A 17,708-nucleotide genomic window follows, 5' to 3' on the forward strand; every position below is an offset into this window, starting at 1 on the left:
ATAGACGCAAAAAACAATGCAGCTGCAGGTTAGCTGGGTCCAGTGAAGATAGATGATGTGATCTCCTTCGCCTTCTTTGGTTATGTGATAGAATGACTAATAAGGTAAGTCTCGTTTAATTTTCCAATTTTCTTTCACAACGGCTAAATCACCATGAGGGTTTCATAGACATGACCGTTTTTATTAGGAAGGGGTGTGGTTGGTTAAGCTAACGTGGGAAATAACTGTTTGGTATACTAAACTTAGTCAGCTGTTTTATGTAAAACCAAAGCTCGTGACGGAAGAGGCGCCATCTTGAATTGTTCAACCCAAAGGCCCTGGGAACGAGGTTGTTGCTCCTCTTTCCCAGTCTCTCGCTAGTTTAAACAATTCTCGGCCATTTAATTTCCTGGTAAGTCGATTTGCAGTCCGTTTGTTTTGACGGCCAAAATATTTACAAGAAATCGAACTAATGCAATTTTGAAAAATAGAAACGATTTTCACATGGAGACAAATTTGGTGAGCTATGACCGCAATTTCAAGAGCCTGGAAATAGGCAACTCCATAGTTGAACACAATAGCGTTCGCACCATAACAAACAGCAAATCGGGTTGGTGGAAGGGATGTAAACCGTCATAAAAGGATAATTGAAAAATTTCAGTAAATTAAAAGACATCCCTTGTATGTATAACCCGGGATCAAAGAGAAAGGTTTACAGTCTCGAAAGTATTGAGTTTTGGGCCGCGGCGTCGCCGTCCAAATCTTGCACCGCTCGGCACCGCTCTAAGTTTTTACTGATCAAAAACCCAAAAAGAACATTATGTATCTATGTAAAGTTTAAAACACGACAAACGTATCCGTAGTCATTCCGTGTGCTGACCCTTAAATAAAAAGCTCATCGCGGTCCCGTCTCGGTATATCTCTGCATTTTGAGTTGGCGAGTCGGAATAAGTCAAACGTTGCCGCGGCGTATTTGCAACCGAAGAAACGTCTACACTGTATCTAACACTATTATATAGAGCAAGAGAGGACCTCTCTTGTATAGAGTTAGTACCGTAAAGGTAACTGGTATGTTTGAGCCAAGTCTTATCAGTTCTTAGCTTGGTCGGCAAAGCGGAAAAAGAGATCTTTAACACAGCCCAGTCCGTGCGCATGATCTTAACTCCACAAGGATGTTCTTTTCACCGGGTAGGCTTTGGAAATGCTCCCGCATTTTCCTTATGCTCGCCAGCACTGAATGCTTTTCGGCGATATTCCTTCCTGCTATTTAACGATAAGTCCAAGTAGAATATCTCATGTTAAAGCCCATAGAAACGGGCCGAGTCTGCTATGGTGGCACGCACTGGTCTCGAAAGACTTCAGTGGAGAGTCCTGCGATATTTCGAGTTCTTTTTTAGCTCCTTCTTTAGCTAACCGTTTCTTCATCGTCATGCTACTAGAGGCAATCCTCTTACTGCAGTGTTTTAGGTAGGTTTGTTTTCTATCGTTAACCTCTCATGAACCTCACTCAAAACTGATGGGGCCATTCTTTAATATTAATGTCGTGCGCTCGATTCCCAAATAATTTTTCAATTGTTGTATTTTAGATTCAAGCCAAAGATGCATAAGACAAGTGGCTTCGTAGAGAAAGAGACATAATGCTTTGTAAGCACAAATATTATGCGTACTTGCAGCTGTTGCAGCTCGTTCTAACCGACGTAGTATCAGTTTCCTAGGACACAAAAGATAACGGATTTTCACGACTCGGAAATTGACTCTGAAATTGATCAGTTGCTACGCACACTGTAATTGAGGTCGGTCAATAAGAAACAATTAAGAGGAAATAAAATATATCACAAATGAAAGTAAATATCCATAGGTTATTAGCGTGCACACCCGAGGATTTCCTTTTTTCTGAGAAATGACGGCGTCGCAACCGGCATTCCGCAACCCGCGATCGTGCTGGGAAAACCCCGCGCATCAGTAAAAAAATGGACAACCGCGTGACATTAGAAAATTAGATTAAATCATCAGAGAAGTTCTTTTTGAGTTTAAGAAGGTGTATTCCATGCGTATGATTCACATTAGTTTTGAGATAAAATGGTTATTAAATGAAGAGTAGAACAGCACGAATGACTTGCCCGTAGCTTAGCGTGGTGCCAAAGTTTTTCCGAGAGTTAAGTGCGCGCGCTTAGCGACTGTTCTTCACTGCGCTGCCGTTTCGAGCTTAGTAGTGGCGCGAAAATCTTTAGTTGCCATCGCCAATTATATTATTTAACACATTTTAAGGGCTTTGAAACCAAGATTACTACTCCAACTCTTGGACTAGCTTATAGTATTTTCAATACGATCACAGTTCTTGGTGAGATTTCACGATCAACCGTTCGAAGCGACGCGCCGGAACTAAAATATCCATTGGGGAATACCCACAAGGCCTGGTTGCTCAATCACTGTGAAAAATACTTGGTTTGCTCTGAGGTATCCACTGGATCCCTATTATGCTTTGAATTTTTATTAAATTCTCGCTACAGGCAGCCAGATAGTTTGATAAAGGTGGTAGAAATCGTCAAATGATGCCAGTTTTTGCCAAATTTATTTGTTTATTCCATTTTGTCCCATGACCTTGTGCGGTCGTACGGGCACGTGTGGTTTTTGCATACTCATGCGCACTTCGAGGCAAGATGGCGCGAATGAAGTTCCCTGGAACTAAAGAGAGTCGGTCTTCCCCTGAGAAAGAAAAGAAATTAAACATGTTTGGTCGAAGGAGAAAGGAACAGTCAGCCGAAAAGCAGAAGCGCTCAGTAATCAAGCCAGTTTTTATCAGCCTTCGAAGATATCGTGAAATATTTGGAGATTCCGATGAAGAGGTGCTTCGTAGTTTTGCCATGCACATTTCAGCGCTTTGTTTATCACGTCCTTTCACCTCGATCTTGCAGGTTTCGTTCTTATAATTTAATTTTTATTTGTTGTAGGAGGAAGAATTTTATGGCTTTCGAGCGGAGGAGTTGGGCCTCAAGGCGTACCGTTCCTTTTCAGTTAAAGATTATATGGATGGCAGCGAAAGAGTCAGCTATCGAAAAGATGGCGTTCGGAAAGATGCCCATTCGCGATATTCAGTCATTCCAGTCGGCCAGTCGCCAAAATTACTTCAAAAATCTCCTCAGCGAAAACGGAACCCGAAGGAAACGGAAAGCAAGCAGTTGACTTTGTCGCCAAGCGAAAACATCTACGCTAAACAGTACAGAAGAAGAGAATCGTATGAAAGACGATTTGCGCGTCCAGTGGTAAGGGTTGCGTTCGACAAGCCTTGCTTGTCTCCTAACGTGAAATCAACAACGCAAGTGAAGGCTAATTTTGTGCCTCGAGTGCCAAAACCTGCTCAACTAGTCCTTGGGAAAAATGTAAAATTATATGAAAGAAGTTTGTTTCCTTATGTGAATGTGAAGAAGAAGACAACTGTTCCAGTCGCAAAACAGTTGTTGGCCAAAGCGAAGGAGGGTCAGAGGATTCGCAATCAGAAGACTTTGGTAAACAAAGATAGCGAACAAGTGCGATCGCGTTCTGGGCGAATTGTGAAGAGTAAGAAATTGGATTATGATGATGTGACATCACCGAAGTTCAAAACTAACAGAGAAGTTCTGAGATCGTCAGCAGCAAACGATGTTAATCGAGGACAAAAGAGACCTTTGGAAGATGGCGATGGTGAATATCCCCCTAGCAAAACCATACGAGTGGCAGAAGTGAAGTTGGAGAAAATGCAGTTGCCAGTAGATCAAAGGGTCTATGTTAATAATCCAGGTATTTGAGTTGTTTACAGTGAATCAAGGACTTTGCTAAACATTCACAGGTTGTTGATTTACAAAAACACTTGTGGTTTAATAGTTAAGTTATTTGAGGATGTGAGGATTGAAGAAGTTGAGATTGACATGACACCCCCTCCCCAAAGGATTTTTTCCCACGATTGATCATTATCATATTTCTGATTACAACACTATTATGTTGTTGACCAGAGATAACATTAGAAAGAAGAGAATCATCAATTACTGATGTTAAAGAAATTATCATAAGTCAATGCATAGGAAAATTATAAGATTCATTTAAAAGAATTTCACATAATTTTGAAACTTGAAGTGTTATGAAAAAAAAGGGAAAGTAAGTGCTCCTTTTTCAATTGGATTTTTAAAACAGTTTTTATATACAGAGGAGGGTAAAGGAATAATATTATTATGCCTCTCAGTTTGTTCAAATAATAATACGCATAATTTCATCAAACATAATTATTTTATAAACATTAAATGTCGCAAGTACACGCAGTTACATCTTGTACAAAGCAAAGCAGTATTTTTGCTCTCACAGCTCTTGATTTACAGTTAACTACTATTCTGAATTTTTTAACAATTTTCTCAACCATATCAATAATGACCAGATAAATTTTTGATAGCTTTAACAGTTTAGCATGATTTAAATCATTGCCAGTAGTCTTTTGTTTTTATATAAAAATGGCCTTCTTCATCTAAAAGGACTAAGTCTCTTTTCAGGTTTTGTTACTACAAATTCCTCTTGTTTGGTACTAATAGGCAACAAATAAAGGTTGAAATTATCGTGTACAATCTCATGATGAGGAGAATTGAAATCAGATTAGAAATATTTGATCATCATATCATAAGAATTTAAGAATTCATTTTCAGTTAGCCATCCTAAACGACGCTCTTGACTTCCCCTTCATATATTGTTCTCCCAGAAGAACACATTTACATACAGAAACCAGATGCCATCCTCAGGAACTCTGTGCCCACCTCTTATCAATCAATGTCATTAGTTCTTTAACACCCACATCAAAGTAATACATGAAAGAAAAAGAAAATAGTCAAGGCAAAGGGCTTAACATTTCTACCCGCAGCACAAAGTCATAAGTGACCTCGTGAAAACGTACACTAACGTACACTAGCGGCTAGTGAACGGATGACAGATGGATGGCCAAGCCGTTTGAATGGCTGAATAGCTGAAGAAAAATTTTGAACGGCTCAAAGTGAATGGCTGAACGGCTGAAGAAAATTTTTGAACGGTTGAACGGCTGTGCAAAATTTTTGAACGGTGAACGGCAACTTAGACACACATTTCGATCCACCAAAGGCAAATGTATGCAGGAGGAAAGTGAAAAAGAAAGGAAAAAAGCAGAAAACTTGGTTAATCCGTAGAGCTAGTCTCCTAGAAGAATGTGAAAAGGTTAGCACCAAACACTGTTGCGTGGGTGAGTGTAAAACGGATTCACAATATCCTGATAAATGGCCAAAATCCCTGTGAACAGATGACGGATAACCCTAGCCATGCAAACTGTTGAATTATATTATTTTCTGAATGGATAACCAACTGAAGTTAGTTTTTTTGAACAGATAACACCAGCAGTATGAACGGATGCAAATTTTTTTTTGAATGCATGGCATAAGAAGTGCAAACAGGTGCAAATTTTTTTGAACGGCTGATGAACGGCAAAATGCTGTTCGAAGGGATAGCCATTAGTATACGTTTTCGCATGGGAGGTCACATATGAACTGAGACAAATCTCCTTATGCTCAACCAATGTGGTTTAGTGCCTGGTGTATGTTTCTCAAACTTCCAAAAAAAATTTCAGACCCAAAAAACTGTTTTATATGAACAAGATTCATTACCAAAAATTCAATTTTTGACTCTTTTGAAAGCAAGGACATTTAAAGGTTTCCAAGGTTAAGAAACACTGGTTTTCTGGCCGAGGTTCAATCCTTATGACCTCCTTCACAAACTGTCCTGGTAACAGTAAAATTAATGTCTCAAGAGTAATGGCCTTGATACCTTAGAGTCGATTTTCTTACTCTGATTCGTTTTTTATATTTACAGATTCACCAACAGGGTTTGATGTCCAGCCTTTAGGTGCTACAGGAATGAAGGTATGCACAGCAACAGTACACATATACTACAGCCATCTACAGGGTCCGAAATTAACTTTTTTAGGTAGGCGCCAAGTGGCGAATGAAATTTTTTTTCAGTCGCCATATGGAAAAATGTGGTCGCCAAAAAGCAGAAAAAAAGTGTCAATAAAATTTTTCCTTCGCAGCAAAACACAAACCAAAATTTTTGGTTGCGAGATGGAAAATTCTGGTCGCCAATTTTTCTTTTAAGAATCAGAACGAAGAGAGCGCGTTTGCATTTGGGGCCGCAATGGCCATTTATACACCTGCCACTGAAAAACCACGACGAACGAATCGAATGCCGGCTACATACGCAGTTTCATAAGAATGCTAAATGTTTTAAGTCAACTTTATACCTTTTCTTGTCTCTACCTTTTGGAGAAGAAATGTACCCGATTGAAAAACTGCCGGTTGGTTCTTTGCTCTATGTTCAAAACCGTAAACGATCTTTCCTTTCGCGTTCTGTCAAGACCATCAACGGATCGCCATGTTGTTCGCACCAGGCCACAACCGTGCAGCATTTCTCGTTCAAAAAACATGGCGGCGAAGCTTGGCACTGCTCGAGCTGTAAAGCGTTGTGATAGATTTCTATTAACAGAAAATCGGTTTTATACTTCAAAAGCAATGGAAAGGTAAAAACAGTAAGTGACCAATTGGCAGGCGGCTTTGAATTTTATTTTTATCGATTTGGCTGAAAATCAAAGTTATTGTTTGTATAATGATCGTGGCATGAAATATAGTTAATCGCCCGCTGGCGACTAGTTGTGAAATCCTGGTCACCAGTGCAAAATTTTTAGTCGCATTGGCGACCAGGAGAGCGCAATTTCGGACCCTGATCTATTTATTGTATGGACCTCTTGTTAATCTGTGCTTTTCTCTGTGGAACTGAATTCTTTACAAATTGAGGACTTATTAACAAATTCTTTAACACATTTGTGTAAAAAAAAAAATGGAAGTTTTTTACATAGGCTTTATATGCACATGTTCCACAATGACCAGTGAAAACTGATTTTAAATACAGGATCACAATGGATGTGTTACGTTATGTGACAGTACTGGAGAGTTACTATAGGTAGATTGAAATGCGCCAATCACTTTTTTCAGTCTTCACAGCCAAAAACATGACAGCTTAACTAACAGACAACCAAGAACATAGCAACTTTGTTAACCAATCTGGCCCAAGTTGTTCAAAGAGCGGATGAGTCACTATCCAGCAGATAAAATGTATTGGTTGGAGTACATTTTAGCCAGTGGATGGCGATTTATCCACTGGATAGAGTTGTCCACGCTTTAAACAACCAAGGCTAGGCCTCAGTTGTTCAAAGAGCGGATAACTTTATCCACTGGATTAGTCACTATCCAGCGGTGCAAATGTACTCCAACTAACGCTTTTGGCAAGTTTTCCACACAATCCCATTCTTAAATTTGACACATGCTTCTACTCTATTCACAAATTATAGAACTATCAGGAAAATCTTGCAAACATTTTATCTGCTGGATAGCAAACTATCCAGTGGATAAAATTATCCGCTATTTGAACAGCCGGGGCCTGCAATAACCAGAGAAGTTTATCCTGTTTACTGATGATCCATAATTTACTTAACTCTGATCTTGACTTCCGCTCAGGTTGTTAAAATGTCATTCAATGTCACCTCAAACAGTCTTTTTTCAGGCTACACTCATCTAGATGATCATAATTTATCTTCTTATGAAACTTTTACCTTCCAGGGCTCTAAATTTAGATTCACAAAGAAGTCAGGTGGGGAATCATCAGGAGAGGAAAATCGTTCTCTTACCAAGAGAGCTCGTATCAAGAATGCTAAGAGGATAAAAAATGCTGTTGATTCAAGAAATTGCTACCAAAAGGCAAAATTTCCCAGCCATGGACTTCAGGGAGCAGAGAAGGTTAGAACTTCTAATTCAGGTGATGAGCTGTCTAGTTTGAAATCGAACAACGACAAAAAGCAAAATGACAGCAAAGAAGGTTCGCCATCTGTGAAAAGATCACAGCGAATTAAAATAAAACGAGAGAAAGAAGATTTGGAAGATCAAGTTAGTGAAACGTCTTCTATTTCAGAGGTTTCTTCTCTAAGTAGTGATGTTTCTAAGAAGAGGACTCCATTACCTGCAATTAAATATGTGTTTAAATCAAGACGACTCCAAGAGTTGCAAGAAAAAATGGAAAGTGAAACGGTAGAAGGTGCTTTGGAAGAAAAGGACAACTTAGGGGATATTTCAAAAGAGAATAATGAGTGGAAGGTTCGTACAGATTCTGAAAGTGAAAGGAGTAGTCGTTCTTCATCTCGACGACAGAGTCGAGAGGAAGAGAGAGTTCACTTGAATTCTGAAGATGAGTGCCAAAATCATGAAACACCTTTAGCAGAGAAAAAGAGAAAAATTAGTGCAAAGAAGACTCCTGCATCAAGACTCCAGGCTCTGAAAAATGACAGTGAAATGCCAAGCTTAAGTGATGATGATGAAGAAAGCAACAAGCCTCTTTCAGAACTCAAGGAAAGCATCAAGAAAACCAACGAGGAAACCACAGAAAGAGTGGTGAAAAAAGTTATCAAAGTTGTGAAGAAGATAAAAACAAAGAGTGGGGAAACCAAGACGAAGGTGGTGAAGATTATTAAGAAGATGGGAATAAGAAAGAAATCAAAGGGCAAATGTGCTGTGATCAGCGGACGGAGGCGAGTCCGTTGCGGGCAGTGCAAAGGTTGCAGAGTTAAGGATGACTGTGGTGTCTGCAAGTGGTGCGAGTAAGTGTTAGTTTTCCTGATTTTTGTTGATCAAGTTGTAGGTTAATGGTTGTATTTGTGTCTAGTCAAAAGTATTTTTTAGATTTTGTGGTGTGTTAGTGTATTGCACACAAGTTATTATAATTTGCAAGTTATTAAAGATTTTGAGTCTTTGTGCCTCTAGAATCAAATTTAATATTACTGCCTCAAGGATAAAAACAAAGTTCTTTTTTCTTCATGATTCAAATTTCTCATTGCAGAGATAAGCCCAAGTTTGGAGGACCTGGCACCAGCAAGCAGTCCTGTGTGTAAGTGCTCTTGGTATAATGTACGCAAAAATATTTAACAAATTGACAACAGTTTTCTATGGTCTGTGCTCTTATAGACCATAAAATGATGCCATCAAATGTTCAAAACTCAAGTGGTTTTACTGCCAAGTTTTGAACATTTTATGGCATCATTTTAATGTGGCTAAATGTAATTTAGGCAAGGTTAATCTCGAGGTAATGCTGCCAGCAGTCTCGCCCAGTTTGCACATGATCCGTGGGGGCGCCCCTTTGGAGTTCGCAGGGGCAAACTACGTACAGCCTTGCTTGCTAGCGATTGTGGCGATGACTGCTTCTGTCAGCGAATCTTTGCGGATTCATTAGCCCCACCCTCCCGTCCCAGAGGGCTTCTGGAGTGCAGAGGTAAGTATCGGGTTAGGTTAGTATTTCCACTGGACTAGTTTCAGTGTGACGTTGCTTGTTAGCAGCTGCTACTGGGGTGGTTCCTGCTTGCCGGGTTGCCATGGAGACCTCCCTGCAGTGCCTGAATTACCTCGGGCCCTTCCCCGCTAACTTTTAAGGCACCAGTTCCCAAGTTCATCAATTTGCGATGAGTTTAATGGTCTAAAGAGTATAGACCATAGAAAACTGCCATCCATTTGTTTTTTTCAATAACATGGAAAATGTACGATCGGAATTGGCTTTATTTTCCATTGAGAAAGCACATGCGTCACATCTGACATCACTTTTATTGTCTGTACTTTTATAGACAATAGCAAATCAACGCGCTGATATTTTGACAGTTATTGTAAAATAAGTTCTGTACATATTGTACAATAAAATATTGTGTTGAATTTCAGGAATCGCAAGTGTGTGAATCCTCAACCACCAAGACCACTGGGCGGTGAAGCTTCTAAGAAATCTGAGAGAGGTATTGAGATGCTTTTTTCATATTGTGATTCAAAACTGGACAAAAATATCTTATCCTAGCTGGACACATGTACATGCATGTGTCTTTGAAACTTGTACATGTAACATAATATGACCTAACATATTTCAAATCTCCCTGAAACTTGGTGGTTGGAGCATCTGACCAGTGTGTCAAAGGTTATGGGCCATCCTTCCTTCATTTTTTTTCTTGTTTTCTTTATAGTTCAAGATTTGAAGGGTTTAAGACAGTGTGTCTGATGTACCGTAATTATACTTATTTTAGTAGTAAAGCCAAAAGTGGCATCAAAGAAAGATGATAACCTCAAGGAGAAGAATGGCAAGAAAGAACAAAGCCAGGTGCTGTCATCCAAAAAGAAGCCTGGTGTGCAGACAAGGCCACCACCTTCTGGCAAGCGTCAAGCTGTTCTGGACAACAAACCACTCGTCAAATTGCCTTGGAGTGTGAGTAAACGATGTCATGGATTTATTATTATTATTATTGTTATTGTTATTGTTATTGTTATTGTTATTGTTATTGTTCTTGTTATTGTTCTTGTTATTATTATTATTATTATTATTATTATTATTATTATTGAACAAATGGATGAACGCAAGAAAGCCTGTAGAAAATTCAGGCATGAACTGGATTCTAACCAATGATCTCTGTAATATTTACTGATGCAGTTTTCCACCAAATGAGCTATCAACCAAACTGAAATCTGTTCATTTTGCAAATTGGTAAGCATTCACGAATACGAATATTTCACAAAATGACCAGCTCCCAGTTGGCTTGATGGATCAGTTCTTAGAGCAGTGCACCGGCATCACAGATATCATTGATTTACACCTTTTTTTCAAAGCTGCTTAAGTTGTGTTCATAATATTGCAATGGTCACTCGTTTATTCCATTGTTCATCTGTGGCTCAAAATATGTGAATTTCATATATTTCATGTATTCCACTTAGATTTATTACTGTTATTATTGTTGTTTTTGTTTTTGCTGTTATTGTAACTGTATGAATAACGTCCAATTGGTTTTGTACTGAATAAATAACTTTATGAACATCGCAGCATATTCTTACTTGTTTTGTGTGTTCAAGTGCTGTTGCCTAACAGGAGCCAGTAGCCTGGGGCACCCAAGAAAATGCTCTGGGTGCCTAAAGGTTTTGCAGCAGCACCTAACACTTCACATGTTGGGCTCCTAACTTCTCAGCTTCTGGCCTTGTGGGCTCCTTGAGTTTTTCTTAGGCAACAGTTTTGATCAACAAAACATGTTTCGTTTTCAGGATCGAAACTTTATTTATTTATTTGTTTGATGTTATTGGAATAGAACCAAGTGCCCAGGGTTGTGTAATAATGGCTCTTATTACATATTTTACACAGGATAACAGTACTGAGGAGGAAATATGGAAAGAGGGTTTTGCTGTTTGTTTTACTGCTGGTGTTCCCAGTGTGATTAAGGAACTCTGTTTTCTCTGTGGCAGCAAGGGCAAGGAAAAGGTTTGTTGAAAACAGTGTTTTCCATCTTTGTAAGTGCAGCCTTACTTGCAGTGGTTTTAATTGCAGTAAACTCTGCTTAATATGGATTCAATGGATTCATCATAATTTAATGTTACAGACAGTAATTCCTTATCCCAGCTCACAAATCTCTTACAATGCCAGCCTACAGAAAACAACAGTTTTTTCATCAGTGGCAGTTTTTGTGCTCTTAAAAAGATCTCAAAAACATTGCTATAAAAAATAAGAGTTCCTGTTGAAGATATAGTTTATAGGCACAAGAGGACAACTCTTCTCTAGGGATTTTGGTGAACACAAGTTTGTCATTTTCTAACATCCCAACCAACATTTTCCATAAAAGATCATAATTATTTTTAAGTTAATTACATCCTGCCCAGTTGCCCTAACCTCTTGACTGGCTGTTCAAAATCTTAATAAAACCCTTGCTACAATTGGCCTTGAAATGTTGGAACACTATTTGTTGAAAGCATCTCCCTTCCTCTCCTTCCCAAGCAATGTTATTGAAAAGTAAAACGCAGTGGTGATGAGGCAACGCCGATTTGCCCAACTTTCACTGAACCAGGGGGAACGGGAGCAGTGTTTCAATGACTTTTGAGAGTCCTTGTAGCTGTTCTCTGAAAACTAGAGCTGTTTATATCTAGTTTTAACTGTTTTCATGTTTTGTTTTGTTTCTTAGCTGTATTACTGCAGAGTATGTGCAGAGCCTTTCCATGGATTCTGCCTTGATGAGACGCCAGTAGATGAGAGTACATGGTGCTGCGACAACTGCAGTAGCTGCTCCGTGTGTGGATATCAAGACAAGGTTCAATATTCGGACAATTGTTATTCTTAATCAATTTCAATTATTTCAATCTCCTTTGCGTTACAGTATCCATCTGTGTCTTGTCACAGTTTTACATTGCACTGTTAAAATTAAAACTGGGAAAATTCTGAAAGGAAACATTGCTTTTTGAAAGTATAAGAAAAACAAACAACAGTTTTGATCTTTAAAGACCTGTTTTGACAGCTCTTCTATCATATTCAGTTTTGAATCACAAAGCTCAAAGTTGAATTTTTTTATTCAAAACTGAAGATGACAGAGGAGCTGTGGAAACATGTCTTCAAAAATCAAAACTTTTGTTGTTTTTCTTAAACTTTTATCTTGCCTGCTGTTATCCAGACCTTTACTTGAAAGTACTGGTCACTAACTTCTATATAGCTGGTCACACTCTAGGATTCCAGTTGCCAAGTGAATAGTTAGAACCACCTTGTGCAGTATAACAAACAGCACCACAGGAAAGTACCGTACTGCTTAGTGGCTTCATTCGAATGGGCAACACCTTAGGACTGATGATACTATTTTCATTTACAGACTCGAAGACCTTGCTTAAGTGACCCAAGGGTCTTATTTAAGCATTAAAAAATCACCCTGGCAGAAATAGTTATTTTGAGTTTTCTTTCCTGCAGAGCCTGTTTTGTGTATTACAAAAGTAGTATCCCATAGCGCGGTGGCCCCTTTAATAATATTATTTAATCTCCTTCTTTTTAGCTTCTGATGTGTGATCGTTGCCAGCGCGGTTACCATGTGGAATGTTTGGGTCCATATTACCCCACCGAACCAGAGGGTGAAGATGATGTGTGGGTTAGTAAATGCACTTTTCAATTATATCATTTTCTCCGTGGTTTTCAAACAAAGTGTGAAGGGATGCAGCAGTGGTGAGAGCACTTGCCTCCCACCTGTGACCAATGTGTCTGGGTTCGATTGAGGAGTTGGTGCCATTTGTGGCCTGAGTTTGAATAATATAATGGTTTACTAACAAAAATACAATTGCACTAAAAAACTATAGAGAGTATATCGTGAGGAAAATATGTATGTTGATACTGATTGTGTTTTCTATGTTTGTTATCAGGTCTGTGGTCGTTGTGTTCAGTGTAAGAACTGTGGAAGGAGAACCGCTGGAGATGTAAGTTTGTTTGTTTTAGGGGAGCAGGGATGGCACAGTGGTGAGAGCACTCGCCTCCCACCAATGTGACCCGGATTTGATTCCTGAACTTGGTGTCGTATGTGGGTTGAGTTTTTTGTTGTTTCTTGTCCTTGCTTCAAGAGGTTTTCCTTCAGGTACTTCGGTTTTTCCCTCTCCTCAAAAACCAACATTTCCAAACTCCAATTCAATCTGGAGAGTGTGAGTCCCCATACTGTACTGTGAAGCACATCTGATCATCTTGTCATGGAACTTTTTTTATGCAACATGAATTTCTTTTTACATGTATCAACAAACAGGGGTGCAGGTTTGGAAATACCAACGTAAATTATAATTTTTTGCCATACATAAATTATACCTGCCAACTCCCGAACTCCCAAATCCCAAAAACACATACCAATTTCTCATGCTTGACTCAGAAATCCTGACTATGAATAGTCTCCAAACTGGATGTGGATGTAAATTCAATTACGTTTAGACAAAAATGTAGCCCCAAAATGTCTTGTTAAATGCAGTAGCCAGGATTTAAAGTTAGAAACTCTTGATCATCTCTTGCAATCTCTGTGACTTGTATGGAAAGCTTTTAATGTCTTTGGCAACCTTTTGGAAATTGTTGGAACATTTTCAGGCATCTTGCATTGGGTAATGTTCGGAAATCGTTGGAGCATCTTCAGTAATCGAATGAACATGAAGATGAAAGTCTCATTCATTTGACTTGCTTAATTAAGTTGTAAGGTAAAGGCTGTGGAAAAAATCCTTTTTGTTGGAGTCTCATGCATGCAACCATACCAAAGTTCGCATTGTAACCAAAGCAACCTACATATGCATTTTCTGGTGTAAGTTGCTTTGGCATGTTGAAAATTTGTGATTTGTTGTTACTGGTTAACACAACTGTAGGTAGTTTCCAAATGGAGCTTTAAACATGAGTGAATGTAAATGTGAAACTTTCTTTTTAGAAACCTGAAGCTATGTGGATGCTTGAGTTTACGCATTGTCAAGAATGTGGCCTTCAGCGAGAACAGAACAACTTTTGCCCTCTCTGTGACAAATGCTACTCTGACGACGACTTTGAATCAAAAATGGTTCACTGCGTTAGGTGTGACCACTGGGTACATGCTGAATGCCAAGGAATCACCATAGATCAGTATGAGTGCTTGGCAGACTTGCCTGAGGATGTGCAGTTTATTTGTAGACAATGTTGTTTAGAGCAGGAGACTGCACCATGGTACAAAGAACTCATGGAGGAAATGGAAGCTGGATTTGAACGGGTAAAACAACAGTGATGTTGAAAATTTTTCAGTGTCAATATAATTTGTGTTAGCGGAAGCTTTACTTCACCTTGTGATTGGTTAGATAAGCTTGTGTCACTTTCTTAACAAGCTAGATGTAAAACTCTAATCAATATTTATGTATTGACTTGCCTGCCTACATTGGTCCATGTTTTTAGCATCTGTTAAATTGACTCTTTGTTGAGCTACACACCCTTTCTTCTTCTTTCTTTTCTTTCTTTTTTTTTTTCTTTAAAAAAAATTTATTGGAATTTTCATTCAGTACCCTTAACTTGTATGGTTCATCCTATAGTTCCAGGAAGCCTATAGTTTATAAGCCCCCGGCTTCTATATAGGCTTCCTTGCCTATTATCTTTAATGTATTTCTGTATACTGTTGTTGTATTTCTGGTTAATGGCAAAATAAATGAATAAATAAATGAATAAATGAATAAATGAATAAATAAATGAATAAATGAATAAATAAATGTATAAATGAATTAAATTGAAGGGCTTATGCAACACTATAAATAATCTATTTTGGAACAGAGACTGGTGAAAAGTGGTTATCATCTTCTAAGAAACATAGTTTTTGGGAAAAATGAAAGTGAAGCATCCAGAGTTAAGTATTCAAAATTGTAAAAAAAAGAAATCTGTCACGTGTTGGTTCCTATTTTGTGTAGGTTGTTTGTGTTTAAAGAAAAGTCATTAATTTCTAGGTTGTTTTTAGCCTTTTGCTCAAAAACTATAATACAGAACTACATTTTCTTCATAACCAGTCTCTATGTCATATGCCATTTACTTTCCCAACATAATTCTCTTTGCATAAATTAGTTTAACATTATTTCAATGTTTGTCTTTCAGGTTTTGGATGAGATGAAAACATGCAAGGCTTATGAACATTTCAAATCTTATTTTGAACAGGTTTGTACTGAAAAAGAGGGGTATGGTACATGTAAATGCTTTCAGCCCAAAAAGTGACTAGCATCTCATTTTTCCTTTCAATATCTCCACTTGATCAATCATACAGGTAGTGAGAATAAAGGCAATGATCACCATAGATAACATTGTACTGATTTCAAACAAATTCTCCCAAGTAGTACCATAGAGAGAGAACAGTGAAAAGAGTTTTATGTTGATATTAGGAAACTTTAGCAAATGACGACGGCGATGGCAACGACAGCACTGCAAAACAATAGGTTTAATGAACAAAACCAATCGCTCTGCACGTGCGTTTTAAATTTTGGTACATTTTGTTGCTGTCCCCTATAAAACAACAACATGAAATGACCAAATTCAAGGTTTTGTGGAGAATGTGAGCACAGGACAGTGAATTTTTTGCTTTCTTTCTTAACTTAAACGCCACTCCAACCATTTGGGTTCCTGGGAAGATCGCCAAGGTGATTTTAAAATAAAGTGCTTAACCAATATTATTAAAAGTTTGGTTTATTATATCATCAACAGTTTCAAGTGGACAATGGGCACCCTAAAGACCTGGATGCAGTTTTGGAAAAAGTGAAGGACTCAAAGTATACAACTGTGGTATGTCTATTCTATGTACAAAAATGTCCTCCTTTCTTCCCTTCATTGAAGGGTAGTTTTCCATTGGCTGAGTGGAACAAAATAAGTGGATTTTTTCCTACACGCCACTTGGGTATAGGTCACGTGACCTTAAGGACGGCAGTTGTTTTTGTTGTGTCCGCCATTCCTGACTTTCCCACTCACCCACCCTTAGAATTCAGTTTGTATACTGTGTTAGTATGAATTTACAAACCTTGTATTTTTTGTTTTTTCTATTTTTAGTGTTTGTAAGTTGTGCAGTTTTTTGTTATTGGTTTTACAATAAATGTCAGTCTGCAGTGGTTGGCTTGACATAGCTACCACTGGCATTTGGAAATCATTTCTGAATTGTTAATTAAAAAAATATAATAATATGGCTTCATTTCTGTTATGGTATGTACAAATTGGTATAAACTTCTGTTTTTCTTTAATTTGGATTTTGTTTTTTCTACAGGAAAGTTTCTGTGTCGAGGTACAAGGTCTTTTAGACAAATTATTTCGACTTGTAGAGACCGACCCTGAACTGGCTAAACAGTGGTCTTCGCTTTATGTAACATTCTGCAAGGTGGGTTAACTAGGAAAAGCAGTGTGTTTGTACTGTAAATCACAAGAGAGAGTGATTACTGCAACTTTTATTGACATGCAAATACTTGAAGTTCAGAATCAAACTAACAACATGATCATAACATTTTTGTATTATACATGGGAAGGTTATGCTGTTATTGGGGAGCAGGGATGGTGCAGTGGTGAAAGCACTCATCTTCCACCTATGTGGCCCAGGTTCAATTCCCAGACAACCTATAAACATGGCCTTTCAAACCCGTGAAACTAGGTTATATGTGTATAAAAAATGTATAATCTTTTGTTGCCTAGTTTTACTTCTAAAAAATAATTCATTTAAACATGCATCCTGACTTTTGTTTCTTGTTACACGGAATGCAGGGCAGGCCGTGTCTAGATTTGGGCCGGGTATCTTTTTTTTTTCTTTGTCATAGTCACAAATCTGCACATTAATTTATGCATTAAAGTATGTCCTCCCCTAGTAGGGATGTATTGTTCTGATTGTCTTCAACAGAAGCGGCCCAATCAAAATCTATTATTTAGGCACATATCACGAGAGAGGGGACCCACTCATCCCTTCCTTTGTGATGTCAAATCATCATTTGATTTATTCATTAAACCTACATGAAATTCTGCCCTCTCCCAGAAGGGATCTATTGTTCTGATTGTCTTCAACAAAAACGGCCCAATCAAAATCCATTATCGGCGCGTATATCATGAGGGAGGGGACCCACTCATCTCTACCTGTGTGACGTCAAAGCAAATCATCATTTAGAAGGTTGTTTTCATTCAATGGTGGCCACATGTATGAATTTAAGACTCTCATCTGCCATTTTGAGAAAGAAAACAAAAGTTTTTCAAGCAGTAAATCGAAATAACAACTTCTAAGTAGTACTCCACAGTTTAAACGGTGGAAATTGGGAGAGTTCACAGCGAAGAAACTATGCTTTCACAAACAGATCGAATAATTCAATGTGAAGGAAATCAGACCAGTTCAAGTGGGG

General features: G+C 38.3%; 1 protein-coding gene across 1 annotated transcript in view; it reads left to right on the plus strand.

Moving 5' to 3' along the window:
* Window positions 1-2,603: 2,603 nt before the first annotated feature.
* Window positions 2,604-17,708, plus strand: part of LOC146449282 (histone-lysine N-methyltransferase 2B-like) — a 32,573-nt gene continuing 17,468 nt past the window's right edge. The window contains exons 1-15 of the mRNA XM_085101111.1: window positions 2,604-2,825; window positions 2,931-3,756; window positions 5,833-5,882; window positions 7,632-8,662; window positions 8,902-8,949; window positions 9,768-9,838; window positions 10,121-10,299; window positions 11,221-11,337; window positions 12,032-12,157; window positions 12,884-12,976; window positions 13,245-13,298; window positions 14,273-14,584; window positions 15,448-15,507; window positions 16,048-16,125; window positions 16,598-16,708. Of these exons, the coding sequence (XP_084957237.1) occupies window positions 2,640-2,825; window positions 2,931-3,756; window positions 5,833-5,882; window positions 7,632-8,662; window positions 8,902-8,949; window positions 9,768-9,838; window positions 10,121-10,299; window positions 11,221-11,337; window positions 12,032-12,157; window positions 12,884-12,976; window positions 13,245-13,298; window positions 14,273-14,584; window positions 15,448-15,507; window positions 16,048-16,125; window positions 16,598-16,708 (3,342 nt within the window). The 5' untranslated portion in view covers window positions 2,604-2,639. The remainder of the gene's footprint in view (window positions 2,826-2,930; window positions 3,757-5,832; window positions 5,883-7,631; window positions 8,663-8,901; window positions 8,950-9,767; window positions 9,839-10,120; window positions 10,300-11,220; window positions 11,338-12,031; window positions 12,158-12,883; window positions 12,977-13,244; window positions 13,299-14,272; window positions 14,585-15,447; window positions 15,508-16,047; window positions 16,126-16,597; window positions 16,709-17,708) is intronic.

Source organism: Pavona decussata, unplaced genomic scaffold (assembly GCF_977016875.1).
Source record: "Pavona decussata unplaced genomic scaffold, jaPavDecu1.1 SCAFFOLD_602, whole genome shotgun sequence".
Taxonomy (NCBI): Eukaryota; Metazoa; Cnidaria; class Anthozoa; order Scleractinia; family Agariciidae; genus Pavona; species Pavona decussata.